This window comes from Heloderma suspectum, chromosome 9 (genome assembly GCF_057233095.1).
Source record: "Heloderma suspectum isolate Gila_16-S chromosome 9, 16-S_ref, whole genome shotgun sequence".
NCBI lineage: Eukaryota > Metazoa > Chordata > Lepidosauria > Squamata > Helodermatidae > Heloderma > Heloderma suspectum.
Genome location: NC_139466.1, coordinates 6,270,377 through 6,291,341, shown reverse-complemented (window position 1 = coordinate 6,291,341; position 20,965 = coordinate 6,270,377). Strand labels below are relative to the sequence as shown.

Below are 20,965 nucleotides of genomic sequence, written 5' to 3'. Positions count from 1 at the left end.
ACCAACTTCATTTTAAAAAGCAACAAAGTCATAAGTTATGAAGCACCAGCATTTTGGGGGGAATACACAGGCTGTTAAGCCACAACATTTATTAGCTCTCTGGTCCTAAGAACTACAGATGAAAAATAATTGCACCACAATTCATAGATTACACTCTACATAGGAACAAGTGGCAAAATATTAGGACTCCTTGATGAAAGGAGAAGCATTTGATTAAGGTTAATATCCAGATATTTCTTCCACACAAATGCCCCAGCCTATGGTTGTTAGATTTCACTATGAACAGGGTTTCCGTAGCAGTTGCGAAGAGTTTAGGAGATGCTACCGCCCCCATCCTTGCAAGCCCATGAAAAAGCAACAGCTGTGGAACTGCTTCCTACCCCAGAGAGTTCTCAAAAGGGAAGGGACATGAGTAGACCATACAGCCACAGCCTTCCCCAACCTGGTGCCCTCCAGATGTTTTGAACTACAACTCCCAATCACTTCAGCTATTGGGAAGTATAAAAATGTAATAAAGAAATAAGTAAATAAACCTCAGCCAGCACAGACAATGATCAGGGACTATGGGAGTTGCAGTCCAGAACATCTGGAGGGTACCAAGTCAGGGAAGGCTGCCTACAGCTGAATCTGAATATGCTAACTCTAATGTATGTGTGCGTACACACCGGTCTTGTATAAAGTTCACACACACCGCTTTAAGAACATAAGAAGAACCATGCTAGATCAGACCAAGGGTCTATCTCGTCCAGCATTCTGTTCACACCATGGCCAACCAGCTGCCCATGGGAAACCCACAAGCAGGACATGAGTGCAACAGCACTAACCTGCCCATGTTCCCCAGCAACTGCTGTACATATGCATACTGCCTCTGATGCTGGAGGTAGCATATAGCCACCAGAAATTGTATCCATTGGTAGCCTTCTCCTCCTCCATGAATTTGTCCAGTCCCCTTTTAAAACCATCCAAATAGGTGGCCATCACTACGTCTTGTGGAAATGAATTCCACAATTTAAGTAAACACTGTGTGAAGAAGGACTTCTTTTTAGCTTTGGCTCCCCCTTGCCCACTGTTCTGCTGCAGGTGGCAAAGTGTTTTCACAGGCAGATCTCATGAGAACACACAGAAAGCACACCAGAGAGCAAAGAGCAGAAGACAGCCTGAGGAAGAGAACCCACCCTTGAGGGAGAGTCCTGGAGCAATTCTCCCATGGTCCTGCTGGAACTACAGGTAAGCACTCACATTCCGGGAATCACTGCCTAAACTCTTAAATTCACCATTTTAACAATATTATTTCTCTGAGTCGCCATATAACATTAAGTAACTTGATCCAGAACACAACAAGGTTGTCGCTGTTTTTAACAAAAAAAACTCTTCCTTCTGAATTAAGAAACCTGCCCCTTTTTAATTTAATTTAATTTATTTAAAACATTTCTAGGCTGCCTTTCAGAGCATATTTCTAAGCTGCCCTTTCCACTACTTGCACAGCTGGTTGAACGGCAACACAAAATATAGCCCAGGCAAAGCTGAATTACAAAGAAAAGGGCAGAAAAACGTAAAAGAAAAAAAACACTTCTAACACATCTCCTCCTCTCCTCTCCCTGCAACAAAGTACGATCCGTATTTTTTACAAGGGACTTCAGGGCCACCTAATGGGGGGACAAAATAATGCAGTAATCACAGCTTGTAGCATCACATCTCCCTGATTTTCAAGCATCTCAACTTGTTCCTGCTGTCTTCAGACTTTGCAATATTTTTAAAAAAATATCAAAGAGCAATATTTTGTAAAAAAAAAAAAAAATGAGGACATGGCTAAGCCTTAGTGGAACACAAAAGAACACACTTCACCTCCCAGTGAAAACAGACATCAGAGAATGAGGGATACAGAGATGGGCAAAAATAAGGCAGCACAAAAGACATAACCATGCCCCCTTGTGGAATTGATTACCAAGATATTGCTTATAAGCCAGTGAGTAGGGTACATTTGGACAGTACATCCATTACACAGACTCACACACACTCAAAGAATCTCCTGCAACTGAGCTTCACGGTGACTGTTATAATGAATTCATTATCCAATATAATGGAGAAAGTGAAAGAAACAAATGGATAGAGCAATACAGGATGGCATAAAGGCCACATTGAATTTTTCTTTAATTTAGTCTTTGTTCTCTAGATGCAGAAAGCTAAGGTGCTTTTGGAAGGGTCCAAATTACGGAATTAAATGCACAAAGGGGTCATTACAATGTCAGATGCCAAGTGAAACCAAACTCATGTTCTCTACTTTAACATATGAAAGCAAAGCAAAGAATAAAAATAGCTGCCAGGCAATCTGTCCTGGCCCAAGGGACCTTTGCAACTGGGGAAGTACCTCCTAAGGAGGCCCTGCGGAATTAGCTAAAGCGGTTTGGAGGCCTGAGTTTTCAGTTGTGTGTATACATTCTTTAAATTGAGTTCTATTTTGTCAACCGCCTACAAAGGATCATCACAAACATATACAAGCATGTGAAAGAAGCCCACTCTCATTCCCCACCTTAACAGCCCATGGCTTACTGTTGGCATTAACCCATATTGGTTTGGCGTGTCATCCCAACCCGGCAATGCCAACCCATCATGGACCGCAGGCATTGGCAAGTGAGGCAATTAGCAAGAGTGGCAGAAACCCCTGCCGCTCTGGTCGAGCAATCTTGCCCATGACTGAATCACAGCCCCTCCAACGGTGCCCAAGCAGCACTTTGGAGGAGCTGTCATTTGTTCATTAACCTGTTTTTTTTAATTTTGTCCTCTGGACATTTGCCCAAATTGGGGCCATTTTTCCCCAACCCCAGTAATGTGTGCCGATGTCCCCTTAATTTTGGGGAGGGGGTTCAGAGTTGTGCAAGGAGGAGGGGGACTTGACAGCAAACAAGTTGGATTCTGCCACCAAGTCCCTTGGGATACCTGTCGGAGCCAGCAGAAGGACTGAGGGGGAAGGAGAGGGAGAACAACCCACGGTGAACCGATTGTCTGTCAGGCTCACTGTGGGTTGTTCCACCCACAACCCACACTGCGTGATTTATTTCACAGGGTGGGTTGTCATGTTGTGCAAACTCAACCATTATTAGCACACTCCCACAAAACAGAGCACATAGCCAAAACAGAGTTCAGCACAAATGATTTGAGCCTGCCAACTGCATCATAAAGTAGCACATGCCCAGGATTACCTTTTGGGTTCTAGCCTTGCTGTAACCAGCCGAGCACCAGGCCAATTCTCTTCCTTTCCACTGTGGTAAGTGATCGTAATATCAACGTGGTTGAAGAGGTAGAAAGTATTCCTCTTGTTGAATTCAGACTGAAAGATATTAAAGTTACCGTTAAATGTCCCCAAAGCTCTTTTTTTGCAACATGTACTGCTGGTGGTAGCAACAGTGTAGCTGTGCTAAAAATAATAACAGAGTACAACCTAGATATACTGACCTGTACTGCACATCACAGTGGCAAATCAGGGCCCAGGGACGTGCTCCGCCTGCAAGCTGCTTCTAGTTTCTGTAAACAACCTCCAATCAACATGATCGGAGGTTGTGAGCATGACATCCAAACCTGGACCAATGGGTTGTTTAGGGGATGAACAACCCAGCAGTTCACCCATGGTTTGTTGTTGGGTTAACCACTGCGTTGTTTAACCCCTGAACAACTCAGCGATCTGGGTTCAGATGTCACTCTGATAACCTCCAATCATGCCAAGCAGAGGTTGTTTACAAGAAGTAGAAATGGCTTACATGCATCCCAGCAAATCAGGGGTTAATTAACCCATGGCGCTCTGCCATGAGATGCAAACTGGCCAATTGAAGTTCAACTGAAATTTGACAATTGACTTCCACAGAATATAGAACTTAGAAATCCCCATTCAAGTTTCCCAAGTGTTCACTTCCAAGCAACAAAGTTCATTATAGTCCCACATGCCCTCCTTGGGCATGTGAGACTAGTAAAAAATCTCAGTCAACTAAGGATGGACAGATTCATCAGCTTCCAGTAGAATGAAAGTTATGCATGTGTTCATCCAGTCCATTAATCTGCGACTTTAAAAATAACACCCACAAAAACTTGTTAATGCATTTCTTTACAAAATATGATTTCTAAACTTATTCTGTCCTAAAATACACATTTTAATATGCACTTTGGTATTTTTTTGAGCCAAGAACTGTACCACAAAATTCACAGAAATGCAAAGTCCAAAGGATAACTGCTATCAGTTCCACACATCAGTCCAGGTGGCTGGTTCACACTGAAATCCTGACCAAAAGAAATCCTTAAGCATCGTAAGAACATAAGACAATCCCTGCTGGATCAGACCTCAGGCCTACCTAGTCCAGCATTCTGCTTGCACAGTGGCCAACCAGCTGCCCACAGGAAACCCACATGTAGGATATGAGCACAAAAGCACCCTCTCACTCATGTCCCCCAGCAACTGGTATTAAGAAGCACAATGCCCCGATACTGGAGGTAATATATCCCCCATGAATATAGCTGTATTCTCCATGGATAGCGATATCCTCCATGAATAAGCCTTATCCTCCATGGATCAGTATGATCCCTTTTTAAAGCTGTCTAAGTTGGTGGCCATTGCTACATCTTATGGTAGCAAATTCAATAGTTTAACTATACATTATGTGAGGAAGTCCTTCCTTTTATCTGTCCTGAATCTCCCACCATTCAGTTTCATGGGATGACCCCATTTGGCTCTAGTATTATGAGAGGAGAAAAGAAGAAAAACTGGGCTCCCTGGGAACAACACCTCCTTAACAACAACCAGGACCCAAAGAATTACTGCAGGCATGCCAAGGCCACTTTGGCATGCCCAGGGTGATTTGTTCTTTTCTATTCTGAACAGCAGCTGCCCCTTCATTCAAATGTTGGATCACAAACAGTTACAAAACTCCTCTCAGTTTCAAAAGTGGCAGCCGAGTTGCACAGGGAGCTGCCATGCAAGAAACATGCCCAAAGAGGCTTTGGGCTTATGAGGGACTAGTAGCACAGCTCTTTGGATCCCAGCCAAGCTGGGACACAGTCAATATCATAAGACTACTAAGGGGACATATGAGAGAGGTTTGTCCATCTCATATAATACTGAATTTGGGGGCACCTGATGAAATTGATTAGCAACAGATTCAGGACAGACAAAAGAAAGCCCTCATTCACAAAACGTGTAATTCATGTGGACTTGGCTGCCATAAAGATGGACACTAGTTTAGATGCCACATGGGTGGGCAGTTCCCAGGTCCAGGAACTGGGTTGCTTACCTGTGCCAGAAGGGGTTGCACCCCCTCTGAAGGAGCAGGTGCATAGTTTAAAGATGCTCCTGGATCCATCCTTGACATGAAAGCCCTGGTGACCAGAGCACCTACTACCAACTTCAGTAAGTTGTTAAGTGTTTATAACGTTGTGTTGTATTATTGGCTGCTTATTAGCTACCAAACCACGTACAAGGTCATGTTATTGTCATACAGAGCCCTAAACAACCTGGGACCAGGATACCTAGCAGACCGCCTTCCCTTATATATACTCAGGTGGGCCTTGCTGGTCATTCCAAACCAAATAGAATTTCACCATGAAGTACCCAGATGGCGGGCCTTTTCTGTAGCAGACCCACCCTCTGGAAAACCCTCCCTCATGTAGTTCAGGAGGCAGAAAATATACACCTTTTAAACCCCTCCTGAAAACACACTTGTTCACTCAAGCTTTCCCTGGGCTGTAAATTCATTACGCCACTCCATTTTACTGCTCGTTGGTTTTTTACTGTAGTTGGTAGTGATTTTAATGGTGTGTTTTAATGCTGTGCTTTTAATTTTGTGAACCACTAAGAGATTTTATTACATTCAGCAGTATAGAAATACCACAAATAAATAAATATCATCAGTCTACCTATAGTGTGTGTATTTCAGCTGTGGTTTTTATAGTATAGTGTGTACACTGTGTAAGAGTCACTATATTAAGGGGTATGTAAATAAATTAAAGAAAAAGAGATTAGACAAATTCATGGAAGAGGAGAGGTCTATCGATAGCTATTAACCATGATGGCTATATGGCAGTGTGACAAACCACTATATTTTGATGTAGGTCAGCAGTCACCCTTAGAGCATATGCGAAATTGGTACCACACAGGACACCTGAATAGGCTTATCTCACTTTTTTTCCCTCCAATATGCATCCAAAATTAAGCTCTTCTTCATTGGGGTTGGACTAGGTGGCCTTCGTGTACAATCCATTGCCTTCGATTTTTAATGGGAAGGTAGATATAATCTTGGGAGTCACTTTAAAGCTCGAAGGAGAGCAAAAATGGAAGCACTGGAGTAGGCATGCTTTTCTTGGAGGAGAAACCGAACAAGAGAACTTTCCACTTCATGCCCCATGTGCACCTTGCCTCCAGCTGACCACTCAGGCATGACTTTTTCATGCAGCTCTAGCCTCTCCTGAGAATGCACCTCTGTTATTTCAAAGGCAACACAAAAAGCAGCCCTGTATTTATGGCACACAATGGCCCTTACTCAATACCAAGGATGAACTTGGAGAAACCTCAGCAGCTATAACAACCTTTCCTAGGACAAGGTACAAAGCTAAATGACTCTGAGAAGTCTGCTGCAGAACCTTTCAATCTTTTTTTAAAAAGAAGAACTTATTTCAGAGAGCAGCTTCAAGGACTGAAAGCAATTTTTTTTAAAAATAACTGTTTTGGAGGACAAGTCCTTCAACCATTTCAGAAAATCTATAGTGTTAAGGAAAGGTCTGAAAGTATTTTATTACACTGACAGAGATATTTGCCTTTCCTTGGACACAGCCTAAAAGCAGTAGAAATAAAAATGCTCTCTCCTACCCTTGTAAATTAAACTTGTAGAGAAGATCTGCTGCAATGTGTTCTCCTGTGATCATCCTTGATTGTTTTCTTGGTCTCGTGCGTCGTCAATAATAATATCTTAATATCCAATATAATTTGCCAGTGCACAGAAGACATTACAGAGCTCTTTTTCCCAGTAGTTACTCCAGTCCCAGAGGCACCAACTGAACATCCTTGCCAGTACAGACATAGTGTTTATGGCTCCTGCAAGTCCAGAACCACAAGCACCCAACTTACACATTACCTTTGTGCATGTAGTGCATACTCTGGGTTAGCCATAACAACTTTCAGGAGCAAAATGTGTTGGAAACTAGCCTTAGAATCAAAACTGCTTTTCGATATTGCAACTAAGTTATTCCAAAGTGAATAAAGGTTGGGAAAGTGAAACGTAGCTCTGTTCAGATAATTTAGGTTGTGTGTTAGGGTTCACTTTGTGCATGTTACCTTTTGTCATTTGTACCCTACATTTACTTTTTTTTATTGTTATAGGTTCTCGTTTACAGCTTAGTGTTAGTTCTCTTCCAAGGGTCAAAAATTTAATCCAAAGCAGACATAGTGATAAGGGATCATCAATGGAACTGTTTAATAGCTCAACCAGCTGTAATGCCTACCAATTCCTGCAATTGCCCACAGAGATACCAAGGACAAGGTTGCAATCCTATGCATGCTTATCTGGGAGCAAGTCCACTGAACTCAATGAGATTTGTGTCCAAGTAAACATTCTTAGAATCACCCCTTAAGAAACCCACTGGCTGTGTTCAAAGGTCATACTAATCCAGCCTTCCACAACGTCATGCCCTCTGGATGGTTTTTTTACTACAACCCCCATCATCCCCAGCCAGCATGGTTAATGGTTGGGGATGGTGGGTGTTGTAGTACAAAACATCTAGAGGGGGCCAGATTGGGGAAGGCTGTGCTAAACCATGGTTTAACACAACATGCACAAGCAGGAATGAGCCACAGTGAGCCTTGGGCTCACATGTTCCCCCCTCTTCCTTCCACGTAGCCCGGAGAAGATTTTGATTCCACTTTTGGTTAACCGTGGTTTGCCATGTCATCCAGACCCAGAATTGTGATTAATATTAACTATGGTTAGTTTAAATAAGCCACCTCCACAAACCATGGTTTGACATTGGCTTGTTTTAAATTAACCATAGTTAACATTAGCCACAGCTTGTTGGTCTGGAAAACACACGAAGCCATGGTTAAGCAAAAGCAAAAGTAGTGAAAACATCCAGACTCCTTCTCCCAGCCACATGGGAAGAGTAGAGGGGAGGGAGAGCACACAAGCCCATCGCTTACTGCAGCACATTGCTGTTCAGGAACATAGTTTAGTGTGATTTGGAAATATGGCCATTTTTTATTTCCCCCACCCAACATCTTCTGAATTGTTTGTGGGGGAATGGTTCAAATAGAAGGCCAAAACATGGTCTATGCTAGCCATAGACTCCAAACCATGATTTGTGCTCCAAACGTACAAACTCTGATTTGTGTCATTTCCTTCTTGGGAAGCTGCTTCCAACCCATAGGATGCTATTGGATGCCAAACTATGTAAGGTCTGAACCAGAATTATCTAACAATAATAGAGAAATAAGCTTTGGCCACTTACGCTGACAATGCAGGCATCTTTTTCTCGGCCATCTGAAGCAATGAAGCATCCAACTGGAAATCCTGGATTACAATATTTTTGTCCATCATCCACCTCATAACACCATGTCACTGGCATGTTATCAATAATCCTAAGCAAGGAAGATCATTGTAGACTCAGAATTGTTGTGGAGCTTATAGGTGTATTTGTTTTTAACATACATGTCAGAAGATAGTTCCACTGATTGGCCGGAACGTGCCGGTTGGGGATGCCTTTGCAGGGTTGGAAGAGAGAGATGAAGCTTATCCAGCATGGCATTCGGCGGTTGTGAGGTGGGGTGGAGCTTAGGATTTATAAGCCTGCCCCGCCCCAACGCAGCCTCTTTCCTTCTGGCTGCACCCTCCCTCCCTATTGCAGTACAGGATTAGCTGGTCACTCTTTCCGGGGGCCGAGTAGGAATTTTTTCACCAACTGATTGGCAATGTTAGTGTATTTTTCACCTACTCTGTACAGAGGTGCAGGAGATGGGTTTAATTTAGTAAAGTTGAGGCAGGTTAATCTGGTCACATTTGGTTGCTGATATGGTTGGCAGGGATGTGCAGGAAGTGTCAGGTAGGATTAGGGATTGGGGAGCACCCTGAGACACCTTTATTCTGATTAGCTATTCCTGAGACTTGTCCACTCAGGGCTATGCAGCCTAGTGGCAGGGTAAGGATGGCTTCTGGAGCAAACCTGGATCATCCACTTGGAGCTGTGCAGCACTGGGGGATGATGATCCGGGAAGACCACCCTCCACATTGGAAGGTGTAGCTTAAGGAAGGAATGGGAGTACCTGAGCCACTCCTTTCTCAAGGCACGGTGTATCGCCCTAATCACTCATAGGCTGATGTCTGACCTGAATGGAATGAGTTAGCCTCCCACACAATCAACCTCCCTCCTTCCGCAGATTTTGGTTAATAATTTAAATAAATGTAGCCCATGTTCCATCCAACACAGTTGGCTTGTCTCTGTATTTCCACTACCACTGCAAATACATGTTAATTAGTTCACACTCTTATGAGATGACTAAGATTTTTTCTAATCTCTATCTTTTTCTAATCTCTATCTTTTTCTAATCTCTATCTTTTTCTAATCTCTATCTTTTTCTATCTTTTTCTAATCTCTATCTTTTTCTAATCTCTATCTTTTTCTAATCTCTATCTTTTTCTAATCTCTATCTTTTTCTAATCTCTATCTTTTTCTAATCTCTATCTTTTTCTAATCTCTATCTTTTTCTAATCTCTATCTTTTTCTAATCTCTATCTTTTTCTAATCTCTATCTTTTTCTAATCTCTATCTTTTTCTAATCTCTATCTTTAGTATTTGGTTAAGACTGTTAATTTTTATTCTTTCTCCAGATATCAGTGCTTTTAGCGAATGGCTTGGTTTGCATGATCACCATGGCTTTAACAAGCCACAGTGGCTTGTTTAAGCTGTAGCATGTATGCCAATTGTGTTCCCCAAACCATGCAAAAGGCCATGGGTTATTTGAGGGTTGTTTCCCCCTCAAACAAGCCATGCTGCCCAGGTTCAAGCAACACGACAAGCTGTGACTGGGTGGATAAATAGGCAAATGGTGCCCAGGATGTTACATGGCTTAAACAAACTGACATGGCTTGTTTAAGCCACAATGACTGTGCAAACTGAGCCAACATATCCACTCACCAATGATGCTGGTAATTCAACTGCATTCCTTTCTTCAAAAACTCCAGCTTCATTTTGTCACCCGTGTTCTTTGGGTCGTAAGATCTTACACAGACCTTCTTGCATTTTTCTTCTTTGTTAAATGTAAACTGATATAAAAATAGAAGGGTTTTAAAAAAAATTGCTGCATGCTGTTAAAAAGACACATTTGACATTCATTCAAGATTGCCATTAAGGAAGAGTCTATTGGAACTTAAAAGCTGACAATTAGCATCTAAATACCTCTACATTCTGTACGATTTCATTTTCTAATCAATGCTCCTGAAATCTTTTTTCCCTCTTTCTTTCTGTCCAACACACACACACACACAGTAGTGTAGTGGATTACACTACAACATGCTATTACACAGAAGTTGTGTAGCACACAAGCTCCTACTGGAATTCAAAGACTCTCAGCTTCCATTTTCAAAAAAGGGTTTCTTGCCTTTATGAACAGGAAAAATGAACAATGGCAAATGCACTAAATTCCTGGGAACAGGGCGACACGTAAATAAAAAACTACATTCATTTAGATTTTCTAAAGCTGCATAAGAACCATCTTGCTGGTCAATCTAGTCCAGTGCTCTGTTTCTAGCAGTGGCCAGAAAACGTCCTTGGGAAGCTCACAGATGGAGCAGCAGTGGTTCTGCAACACTTGTAAAAAAAAATATCTTTGCTCCTGGGGCATCTCCTGAATTCTTCATCCAAACCACACAAATAGTTATTTTTAACCATGCTACAAGACAAAAGAAAACTGCTGCTTTTTATCTCAATCATATTTTATGCAGTTTACTGCATATGGCAAGAGTATATTGCTCTATCATTATCAACACAGCATCCCAATATATATGCTTGCAAAAGGGACCACACCTAAGATGAATTTGCATTGCCTAACATTTTACTATAATGCTTGAACCTGAATGAACCCAACATAAATTCAACATTTGTGCAAAACCAGATTTAGTCGCAGAAAACAAGTCAACCAAATAGTATTGAAAGGCTGCAGTAACCTTGTAGGGCGATGAGGCTATCCTCTCTCCAAACAAGACTTGCCCAAGGTTTTCAGAAGGCCTTTTTTCTGTTGCATCTTTACAGAAGTCAAAACTACAAACAAAACAATAACAAAAATCTGTCTCAGCACATTTACTCTTAATATTGTAGGAGTTATACTTACAGTCAGTTCATAAATATTTTTAATAAATGGATTATGTTGTAGATACTTTGGTATTCAGAGGCAATATCAAATCACAGTTTGCACCAACTGTAGTTTTAATTCCGAACCATGGATATGTGTTCCAAAAAAAGGTAAAGGTGTCCCCAACCAGTCGTGTCCGACTCTAGGGTGTGGTGCTCATCTCCATTTCTAAGCCAAAGAGCCAGCGCTGTCCGAAGACGCTTCCGTGGTCATGTGGCTGGCATGACTGAACACCAAGGTGCACGGGACGCTGTTACCTTTCCCGCCGAAGCGGTACCTATTTATCTACTTGCAATTTCTTGCTTTCGAACTGCTAGGTTGGCAGGAGCTGGGACTGAAGACGGGAGCTCACTCCGTCACGCAGCACTCGGGTCTCGAACTGCTGTCCTGCTGACCTTCCGGCCTGCAGTTCAGCGTCTTAACCACTAAGCCACTGCGACCCCTTTATGTGTTCCAAATATACAAGCAAATAATGATTTGTGTGCTTTCCCCCTTCATTTGCCTTCCATAAGAATCCCTTCCCAACCAGTGGCCTCCAAGGGGGGAGAAACTTCCCAAACAATGGCTTGCATGGTCAAATGCAAAGCAAAATCACAGATTGCCTAAACTGTGGTTTCGAACCATGTTTTGTCCAGTGGTATTGGTTAGACATCTGAACCATTTCAATGTCAATTCTGCTTGATATCTTTAATCAACACATACCATACCACAGAACAGTGATGCGGAACATGTGGCCCTCCAAGTGTCATTGGACTGCAACCCCTAGCATCCCTCACCACCGGCTATGCTGGCTAGGGCTGATGGGAGCTGCAGTCAACCAACATCTGGAGGGTCACACCTTCCCCACCCCGCCACAGAAGTTTCGCAACTAGTTAAGTCATGTCACATTCTCAGGCTACACAAATTGGACACCACATTGCTTAATTAAATACTTTGGGGAAAATGTAAACACTGGCTAACTGGTTTTGGGGTATACTTACGCATCATATTCATACGGCAGAACTGATTCAACTGAGTCCAATCTGTTCACAAACAGCTGAATTTGTGACTAGAAGAATGGAAAAGCTGTTTAGATGCTTTGAATTGAATATAATAATCTGCAATTGATTTTTTTGTTTAAAGTATGAAAGAACAGTGCTAAAGCATTCTGCACTGTTCTACAGTAAATTATACCAACAGCACAATTCTAACATGTTTACTCAGAAGTAAGCCTGGCTGAACTCAGTGAGTCTTACTCCCTAATAAGTGTACTCAGGATTTCTTCATAATGCTGTTGTACTAGGCTAGCTTAATTGGAAATAAATCCCATTAGAATCAATAGGACTTACATCCAATGAACCTGGCTAGATCAGACAAGAGATGCAGCTACTTCTGTGTGGATCCATGACTCAAGTCCAATACTTTACGACATCCTCTCGAGGGACCAAGAGTTTGTTTTACTGGACTTAACCCTGCCTCCTCCCAAGGGGAGGCTGCCTAAGAAGCATGCCAATTATTCTATACTCACTGTCATTCACTAGCCACCAAATGGTAGTCTGAATAACAACATCTTACACCCATGCCCTACCAATCAGACCCTATGAATAAAAAAAACACAAAATCAAGATACTTCAAAACAAAACAAACGACCACCAATAGCACATCCAGTTTATACATGGAGGGAGCAATCCTATCTGGGTCGACAGTCACCTCCGAGCCAAGGGACAACCACCTATTCAGTGCAGGGCGGGAGGAGTGGTGAGGAGCGGTGAGGAGCGGATCTCCTCCTCACTCCCCCACCCGGCTTTTGCCACTATACAGATAATTTCTGCTGTCTAGCCGCGGGGCCTGAGAGTGCAGGAAGCACTCATAGGATGTGCCGTACCAGCATTTCCAACTTCCTTGCCCCAGCACGCCCTCAGGAACACCCCATTTTTGCCGCTCCGCGTTTCTCTTCCGAGCGTGGGGCGCAGGGCCATTCCGTGCTATCTACAAGGTGGCATGGGAAGGGGTGGAGCTTGGTTCTCAGGGAATCGACCTATCCTATGGTCATCTAGCCACTGACTAGCGGCCACAGGATTGCACCCTTATAGATTTTAAAACATAATTTAAATTGTTATAGATTTAAAAAATTAAAATATATTTAAATGATTTTAAAATGTGAAATGTTTCCGTATAAAAAATACCAGCTTCTGCAGTGCTAAAAGATCTCCACTAAATACTTCCTAGACACTTTGAAGCTGTTTTACATTACAAGCACAGGAATATTCAATCTAGTTGAAATACAACCCCACAGGCAAAACCAAAGTCTTTATAAAACAGCTAAGAAATTCTTAGTCCTATGCACATTATAATTTACTAGCAAGCTGCCCACCCCGCAACAGCTACCCCATGTTCCAAGCAACACAGTCTTTTCTATCATTAGATAGCACACTTTTAATATGACAAAGTGCTCTACTGTCTTATGTTCATGCATTTCCTTAGAGAACTCTAGCAAGTCATAGACTAATATGGACATTTTACAGAGAACCAATGAAGTCCAAGATAGTGACTTGCTCAAAGTCACCCTTGTAGGCTCAAATGTCAGAAAACCAGGTCTTCTGAACACAAATCTATCCAGCTAATCACTACGATGACACATCACAGAAACAAACAGCTGTTCTTTGAAGCAGGAAGTACAGAGGGAAAAAAGAAAAGGGCAAAACCTGCAGAAAAAAACCATGAATCCTTCTTCGGAGCACCAGTGCAACTAGTTACTCCACCTGAATTGCTCTAGTAAAAGCTTCACCAAATACAGCCTTACATCCGGCACGCCAATTATTTCTCAAGGAACTTCAGCTTGCGTAGTAAAGGATGGGCATCTTAGGCAGAACGCTGACTGAATGCTGAATAAGGAAGAACTTACTTCTGAGTAAGCATTTATAGCAATCAGGCAACACATTTCCCACAATACAGAGCTGGAACAGGGTTCCACATGAGTTGAAAGGTACTCCTCTCAGGGTGAACGTTGGATGGAGGAGAGGGAAAATTTGGAGGTATAAAGATTCAGGATGTTTTACCCCCCAAAAGTACAGATAATAGGTAACAGCATGTTTTAAAATGTGTATTAAAAGTGCCCTCTGTAGATGTAGGTGAGCTCATGTTCCCAAAAGACATTTTAAGGGGAGGGGATTTTTATAAGGCACTTCTTTCTATTTAAGTCCTATTTGTGTTTCCAAAAGAAACGTGGGGGAGAAAGTTACACACTCGGTGTTCCCAGTCAATTTAAGGGAAGGGGGCTTCTTTTCCTTCCTTTTCTGAAAACAAGCTTGGCAGAGGAACCCTGAGGAAGAAGCTGGGATACAAAGAGAGAGAGAGTGCGAACCAGGGTGGTGTAGTAGTTAGACTAGGGCTGGGCAGCCCCGGGTTCAAGTCCCCCACTCGGCCATAAAGCTCACCGGGCAACCCTGGGCCGGTCACGGACTCCCAGCTGAGCTACCTTACAAGGTTGTTGTTGGGAGGATAAAATGGAGAGGAGGAGGGCCATGTAAGCCTCCTTGGGTTCCTTGGCAGAGGAAAAACGGAGAAATATTGATGTAATAAATACATAAGGGGGCTTCCTGAGGGGGCTGGGGGGGCTTCCTGAGGGGGCTGGGGGGGGCTTCCTGAGGGGGCTGGGGGGGGCTTCCTGAGGGGGCTGGGGGGGGCTTCCTGAGGGGATGTGGGTTACACCCGTGGTGAGGGGGAAGGGGCCGTTCGGGCCGCCTCCGCCCCCCTCGCCCTTACCTGACGCACCGTGCAATCCTATACGCGTCCACTTGGGAGTAAGGCCCACAGTTCAGCGGGCCTTACTCCCAGGGGCCCGGGGCCGCCGCCTCGACGGCGCTCCCCCCGCTCGCCCGGCGCGCACCCACCTTGCACCCGGGCTTCCCGTCCTGCTGGGCCTGCGAGGGCTCGCAGAAGGTGACGGGCGCCAAGCCGGGCAGGTAGAAGGCGCCGCCGAGGGCCGCCGGGCCGCCCAGCACCAGCGTCAGCGCCAGCAGCCAGGGGCGCGGCCTCGCCATCGCGGCTTCTCCTCCGGCGGCGATCACCTCACGGGCGGAGCGGCCGAGGCCAGCGGGGCGGGCGCGCGGAGCTCCCGCCTCGTCGCCGTCGTCGGCCGCGTCACAATCGCCCCGCAGGAGCCGCCGGGCCTCCCTCGCTGCCCCAGCCGCCCACGTGACTGCGACACGGCCGAGGCGCGCGGCGCCATGTTGGGGGAGGGCAGCTTGCCCGCCTCGTCGCCGCGTCAGACCCGCTCACCAGGAGCGGCCGGGATTTGCTTGCTCGCTCGCTCGGCGCCTCGGCCGCCCACGTGACTGCGACACGGCCGAGGCGCGCGGCGCCTTGTTGAGTGAGGGCAGCTTGCCCGACCTTGCTCGCTCTCCTACCTGCTTCTTGTCCCCGGGATCGAGCGAAGTTGCAGTGGGAAAGCTGCCGGAGAAGGAAAGGACGCTTTTTTTCTGAAAAAAGGAGGACGCGAGATAGGAGCAAAACGTACAAGAGTGCAGGATTACAATAACTAAATATTGTTTCAACACTGGCTTGTATGGAATAGTAGCCTACCTTAAGTGCTATTCATTTCAATGTTAGACCTACTCTAAGTAGGACTGATATTGGATACAACCCAGAGCATTGGAAATGAAAATGCAAAACATTTGTCCGCTTGATCAGATTTTGCTCATGTCTCCGATCCCCTTTTTTTGCCTTTGCAAAAAAACGGGGGGGGGGGGCTCTCCTGCAAAACTTCCCTGGCTTTACTAAGCAGGCAGGTGAGCAAGGCCAGGCAAGCTGCCCTTTCCCAGGATGGCACCACATGCTGCAGCTTTGTTCTGATCACATGGGCTGAATAGACTTTTCATCTGAACCTGCAGGACTACTGTCAGGGCCAGCACCGAATATTGGCACAGTCTGGCACCTGCTGAGGACCCTCACCCCAGCAGGGGCCCACAGACAAAAGCCCACAGGACTTGCTCCTCCTCATCATTGCAAACTGCTTCTTCATCTGCCTCTTATTCTGGCCCAGACAACAGTGGTGGTGGTGAGAAGGAGGAGCAGGAGATGCCACGGCCTGGTTGCTCACTGGCTCTCTGCCTGTCATGCAAGCAAGTGGGAGCCATGATGAGAAAGAGGCTGAGGAGCAACAGCAGCGGGTGACAATAGTGATGAGAAGTAGACTCACTGGGGGTGGAGGGCCCATTCAGGGTGCCGTGCCCAAGGGTCCTCCAAAACCTGGAAGGGGCCCTGGTAAGAAGTTCCACTGAGCAATCTAGCTGCTGCATTCTGCACTAGCTGCAGCTTCCGAACCAATCTCAAGGGCAGCCCCGCATAAGGGACATTACAGTAGTCAAATTTCAGGTTACCAATGCATGGATTATTGTGGACCACTTGTTGTTGTTGTTCAGTCGTTCAGTCGTGTCCGACTCTTCATGACCCCATGGACCATAGCACGCCAGGCCTTCCTGTCCTGCGCTCTCTCCCGGAGCTTGCTCAAGTCCATATTCATTGCATCGGTGATGCTATCTAGCCATCTCATCCTCTGCCGTCCCCTTCTCCTTTTGCCTTCAGTCTTTCCCAGCATCAGGGTCTTTTCCAGTGACTTTTCGCATTAGGTGGCCAAAATATTTGAGCTTCAGCTTCAGTATCTGTCCTTCCAATGAGCACTCAGGGTTGATTTCCTATAGGATGGATTGATTGGACCTCCTTGCAGTCCAGGGGACTCATAAGAGTCTTCTCCAGCACCACAGTTCGAAAGCATCAATTCTTCAGGGCTCAGCCTTCCTTAGAGTCCAGCTCTCACAGCCATACATTGCTACCGGGAAAGTGGACCACTTATATACACATATATACACAGGCTGTTTCCCGCCTCCCAGCTGAGCAGAGCAGAGCAAGCTGCTCCAGCTGGTCCAGGGACTACAGAAGCAGGCAAGCTCCCAGAGAGCGAGCGAACAGGACTTGGCCAGGGGAGTGGCAGTGGTTGAAGAGACAAAGGAGACAGAGGCTAAGAGGCAAGTGGGTTGCAGAAAGCCCAGGGCGCTGCCCTTTATCCTTCTGATTGGCTGTGAGCTCACCAGGTGCTTCTGAGAGCTCCAACTGAATTGGAGGGGTGTGGCCTGAGTACTCCCAGCAGCTGACTGGGCGGGAAGCTTCAGTCTGTTTCCCGCCTCCCAGCTGAGCAGAGCAGAGCAGAGCAAGCTGCTCCAGCTGGTCCAGGGACTACAGAAGCAGGCAAGCTCCCAGAGAGCGAGCGAACAGGGGGAGCAAACAGGAGTTGGCCAGGGGAGGTCAAGGGGGAGGCCCCTAACATTTTTTTTCATTTTTTTATTTTTTATTTTAACTAACTTTTTTCCATTTATTTGTCTTGTAACACACACTTTCACACCAGTGGGACTCTGCTTTTAACCTCTACTGAGTAGAGGAGCAGGCACAGGCTAGTCTAGAACAATCACAAAGCTAGACACAAAAAGGGAAAAGAGGCTATGGAAGGACAAGACTCTCCAGTGGTGGTGACCTGCAAGGTGTGTGCAATGTTTGTTTTCTTGCCTGAGAACAACATGGCCTACACCTGCAACAAGTGCAAGTTGATCATGCTGCTGGAGGAAAAAGTAAGTGGACTGGAGCGGCGACTGTCGACCCTCCGGGGAATAAGAGAACACGAAGAGTTCTTGGACAGAACGGGGGAACTACAGCAGCAAAGGGCAGACCAGAAGCTTGAAGAGCAACAGCAAGATGAGGCAGTGGGAAATGCTGAGGTGAGGAAAAATGGAATAGAGGATACTCCTTGGAAAAGGGTGACAGGAGAAGAAGAACTAGAAAAGGAGTCCAAGATGGGTGGGAGCTTTTAAAAAAGGAAATTCTCAAGGCAACAATCACAAGCAATTCCAACAAGAAGAAAAGGTGGAAGACAACAGAAGAAGCCAATGTGGCTTCACAAAAAGCTTAGGGATGACCTGAAAACAAAAAAAGGACACATATAGGAAGTGGAAAGAAGGCCAAGTAACAAAGGAAGAGTACAGGCAGATAGCACAGAATTGCAGGGATGGCGTCAGGAAGGCTAAAGCTGAGAATGAGCTGAGGTTAGCAAGGGATGTTAAAAACAACAAAAAGGCTTTCTTCAGCTACGTGCATAGTAAAAGGCAGAGGGTAGAAATGGTGGTTCAGCTATTAAATAAGGATGGCAAAATGATAACAGATGACAAAGAAAAGGCAGAGGTGCTCAATTCCTACTTTGGCTCAGTCTTCTCCCAAAAGAGGGTCTATGACCCCCCTGGCAAAGGCGAAGTACAGGCTGAAGGGGCAGGATTGCAGCTTGAGATCGACAGGCATATGGTCAAGGAACACCTCATTACTTTGAATGAGTTCAAATCTCCAGGGCCAGATGAACTGCATCCTAGAGTCATAAAGGAACTGGCAGAAGAACTATCAGAACTGCTGTCTATTCTCTTTGAGAAATCATGGAGGACGGGGGAAGTGCCAGATGACTGGAGGAGGGCTAACGTCCCTATCTTCAAAAAGGGTAAAAAGGAGGAACCTGGGAACTACAGACCAGTCAGTCTGACATCAATCCCTGGGAAAATTCTGGAGCAGATGATAAAGCAATCCATCTGGAAGCACCTTGACAACAATGCCGTGATTACTCGAAGCCAACATGGATTTGTCAAAAACAAGTCCTGCCAGACAAATCTGATCTCATTTTTTGATCTAGTAACCTCCCTTGTAGACCGTGGGAATGCTGTAGACATCATATACCTCGACTTCAGCAAAGCTTTCGACAAAGTGCCCCATGATATCCTGATGAGCAAACTAGCTCAAAGTGGTCTAGATGAAACAACGATCCGGTGGATCCACAGTTGGCTACAGAATCGGACTCAAAGAGTGCTTATCAATGGGACCTTCTCAAACTGGGGAGAAGTAACGAGTGGGGTACCGCAGGGCTCAGTCCTGGGCCCAGTGCTCTTCAACATTTTTATTAATGACTTGGAGGAGAAGGTGCAGGGAATGCTGATCAAATTTGCAGATGACACAAAATTGGGCGGGATAGCTAATACTTTGGAAGACAGAAACAAAATTCAAAGTGATCTGGATAGACTGGAGCGCTGGGCAGAAAACAACAGAATGACATTTAATAGGGACAAATGCCAAGTTCCGAACCTAGGAAAAAGAAACCAAATGCACAGTTACAAGATGGGGGATACGTGGCTCAACCACACTACAAGTGAGAAGGATCTTGGAATTGTTGTCGATCACAAGCTGAATATGATCCAACAGTGTGATGTGGCTGCAAAAAAGGCCAATGCTATTTTGGGCTGCATTCATAGAAGCATCGCTTCCAAATCCTGGGAAGTAGTAGTTCCCCTCTACTCAGCACTGGTTAGGCCTCATCTGGAGTACTGTGTCCAGTTCTGGGCACCACACTTTAAGAAGGATGCAGACAAACTGGAGAGGGTTCAGAGGAGGGCAACAAAGATGATCAGGGGACTGGAAACAAAGCCCTATGAAGAGAGACTGAAAGAACTGGGCATGTTTAGCCTTGAGAAGAGAAGACTGAGGGGAGATATGATAGTGCTCTTCAAGGACTTGAAAGGTTGTCACAGAGAAGAAGGCCAGGATCTCTTCTTGATCATCCCAGAGTGCAGGACACGGAATAATGGGCGCAAGTTACAGGAAGCCAGATTCCAGCTGAACATCAGGAAAAACTTCCTGACTGCAAGAGCAATACGACAGTGGAACCAATTACCTGGGGAGGTGGTGGGCTCTCCCACACTGGAGGCCTTCAAGACGAGGCTGGACAGCCATTTGTCAGGGATGCTCTGACTTGGATTCCTGCATTGAGCAGGGGGTTGGACTCGATGGCCTTGTAGGCCCCTTCCAACCCTACTATTCTATGATTCTATGATTCTAAGAACGAGAACAGAAAGTGAAGACAACTTCAGATCCCTGTCTCAGCTGAAATGCGTTGCTTTTGTTTTAAGCATATGGTTTGTAATGTACCTCTTGCATTTTATAAATGCTCTGAGCCACTTTGAGCAAAGCACTCCAGTCAAAAAGCAGCATCTAAGGGTACAATCCTACGGCCGCTAGATAGCAGCTAGATGGCTGTAGGATTTTTCGCTTTATGGGAACCGACCTCGGAGCCAGTGCTCCCACGTTGGTTCCCAGAAAAATGCCTCCATGCCCTGGCTGCCTTGTAAGGGGTGTGGTTCGTGCCCAGCTCCGTGCTCATAAGAGCAGCGCGGGGGGGGGGGTGTTCCTGGGGGCAGGGAGGGGATGGTGGAAGCATCATTACATTTCCTATGCACCATCCAGCCTCCCACACACACAACCTGCCCTGGCTAGACAGCCGAAATCACCCATCTAGCTGCTAATGCAGGACAGCCAAAGCATAGAGGAGAAGATCCCCAAGTTCGGAGGCGACTACCTATTCCCACTGGATTGCACCTGAAGTTAAAAAAGGGGGGGCTTTTGGTATACTACATGCTGAGAGTCACGTAGGAAAGAGGACAGTGGCTGATTAACTTACTGGCTGATTAACTTCTGCATATGAGTCACAATGCCTATCAGAGCCCTTGTCTCTGGAAACCGGAAAAACTCCCT

The 20,965-nt window shown here is 45.4% G+C and overlaps 1 protein-coding gene across 1 annotated transcript in view; it reads right to left on the bottom strand.

Annotated features, from left to right (window-relative positions):
• LOC146338388 (transmembrane 9 superfamily member 2-like) overlaps window positions 1-15,556 on the bottom strand; it is a 53,586-nt gene extending 38,030 nt beyond the window's left edge. The window contains exons 1-6 of the mRNA XM_084813664.1: window positions 15,247-15,556; window positions 12,355-12,422; window positions 11,190-11,283; window positions 10,162-10,289; window positions 8,479-8,608; window positions 3,201-3,328 (exon numbers count right to left, since the gene is read on the bottom strand). Of these exons, the coding sequence (XP_084669790.1) occupies window positions 3,201-3,328; window positions 8,479-8,608; window positions 10,162-10,289; window positions 11,190-11,283; window positions 12,355-12,422; window positions 15,247-15,396 (698 nt within the window). The 5' untranslated portion in view covers window positions 15,397-15,556. The remainder of the gene's footprint in view (window positions 1-3,200; window positions 3,329-8,478; window positions 8,609-10,161; window positions 10,290-11,189; window positions 11,284-12,354; window positions 12,423-15,246) is intronic.
• Between the last annotated feature and the right edge of the window lie 5,409 nt (window positions 15,557-20,965).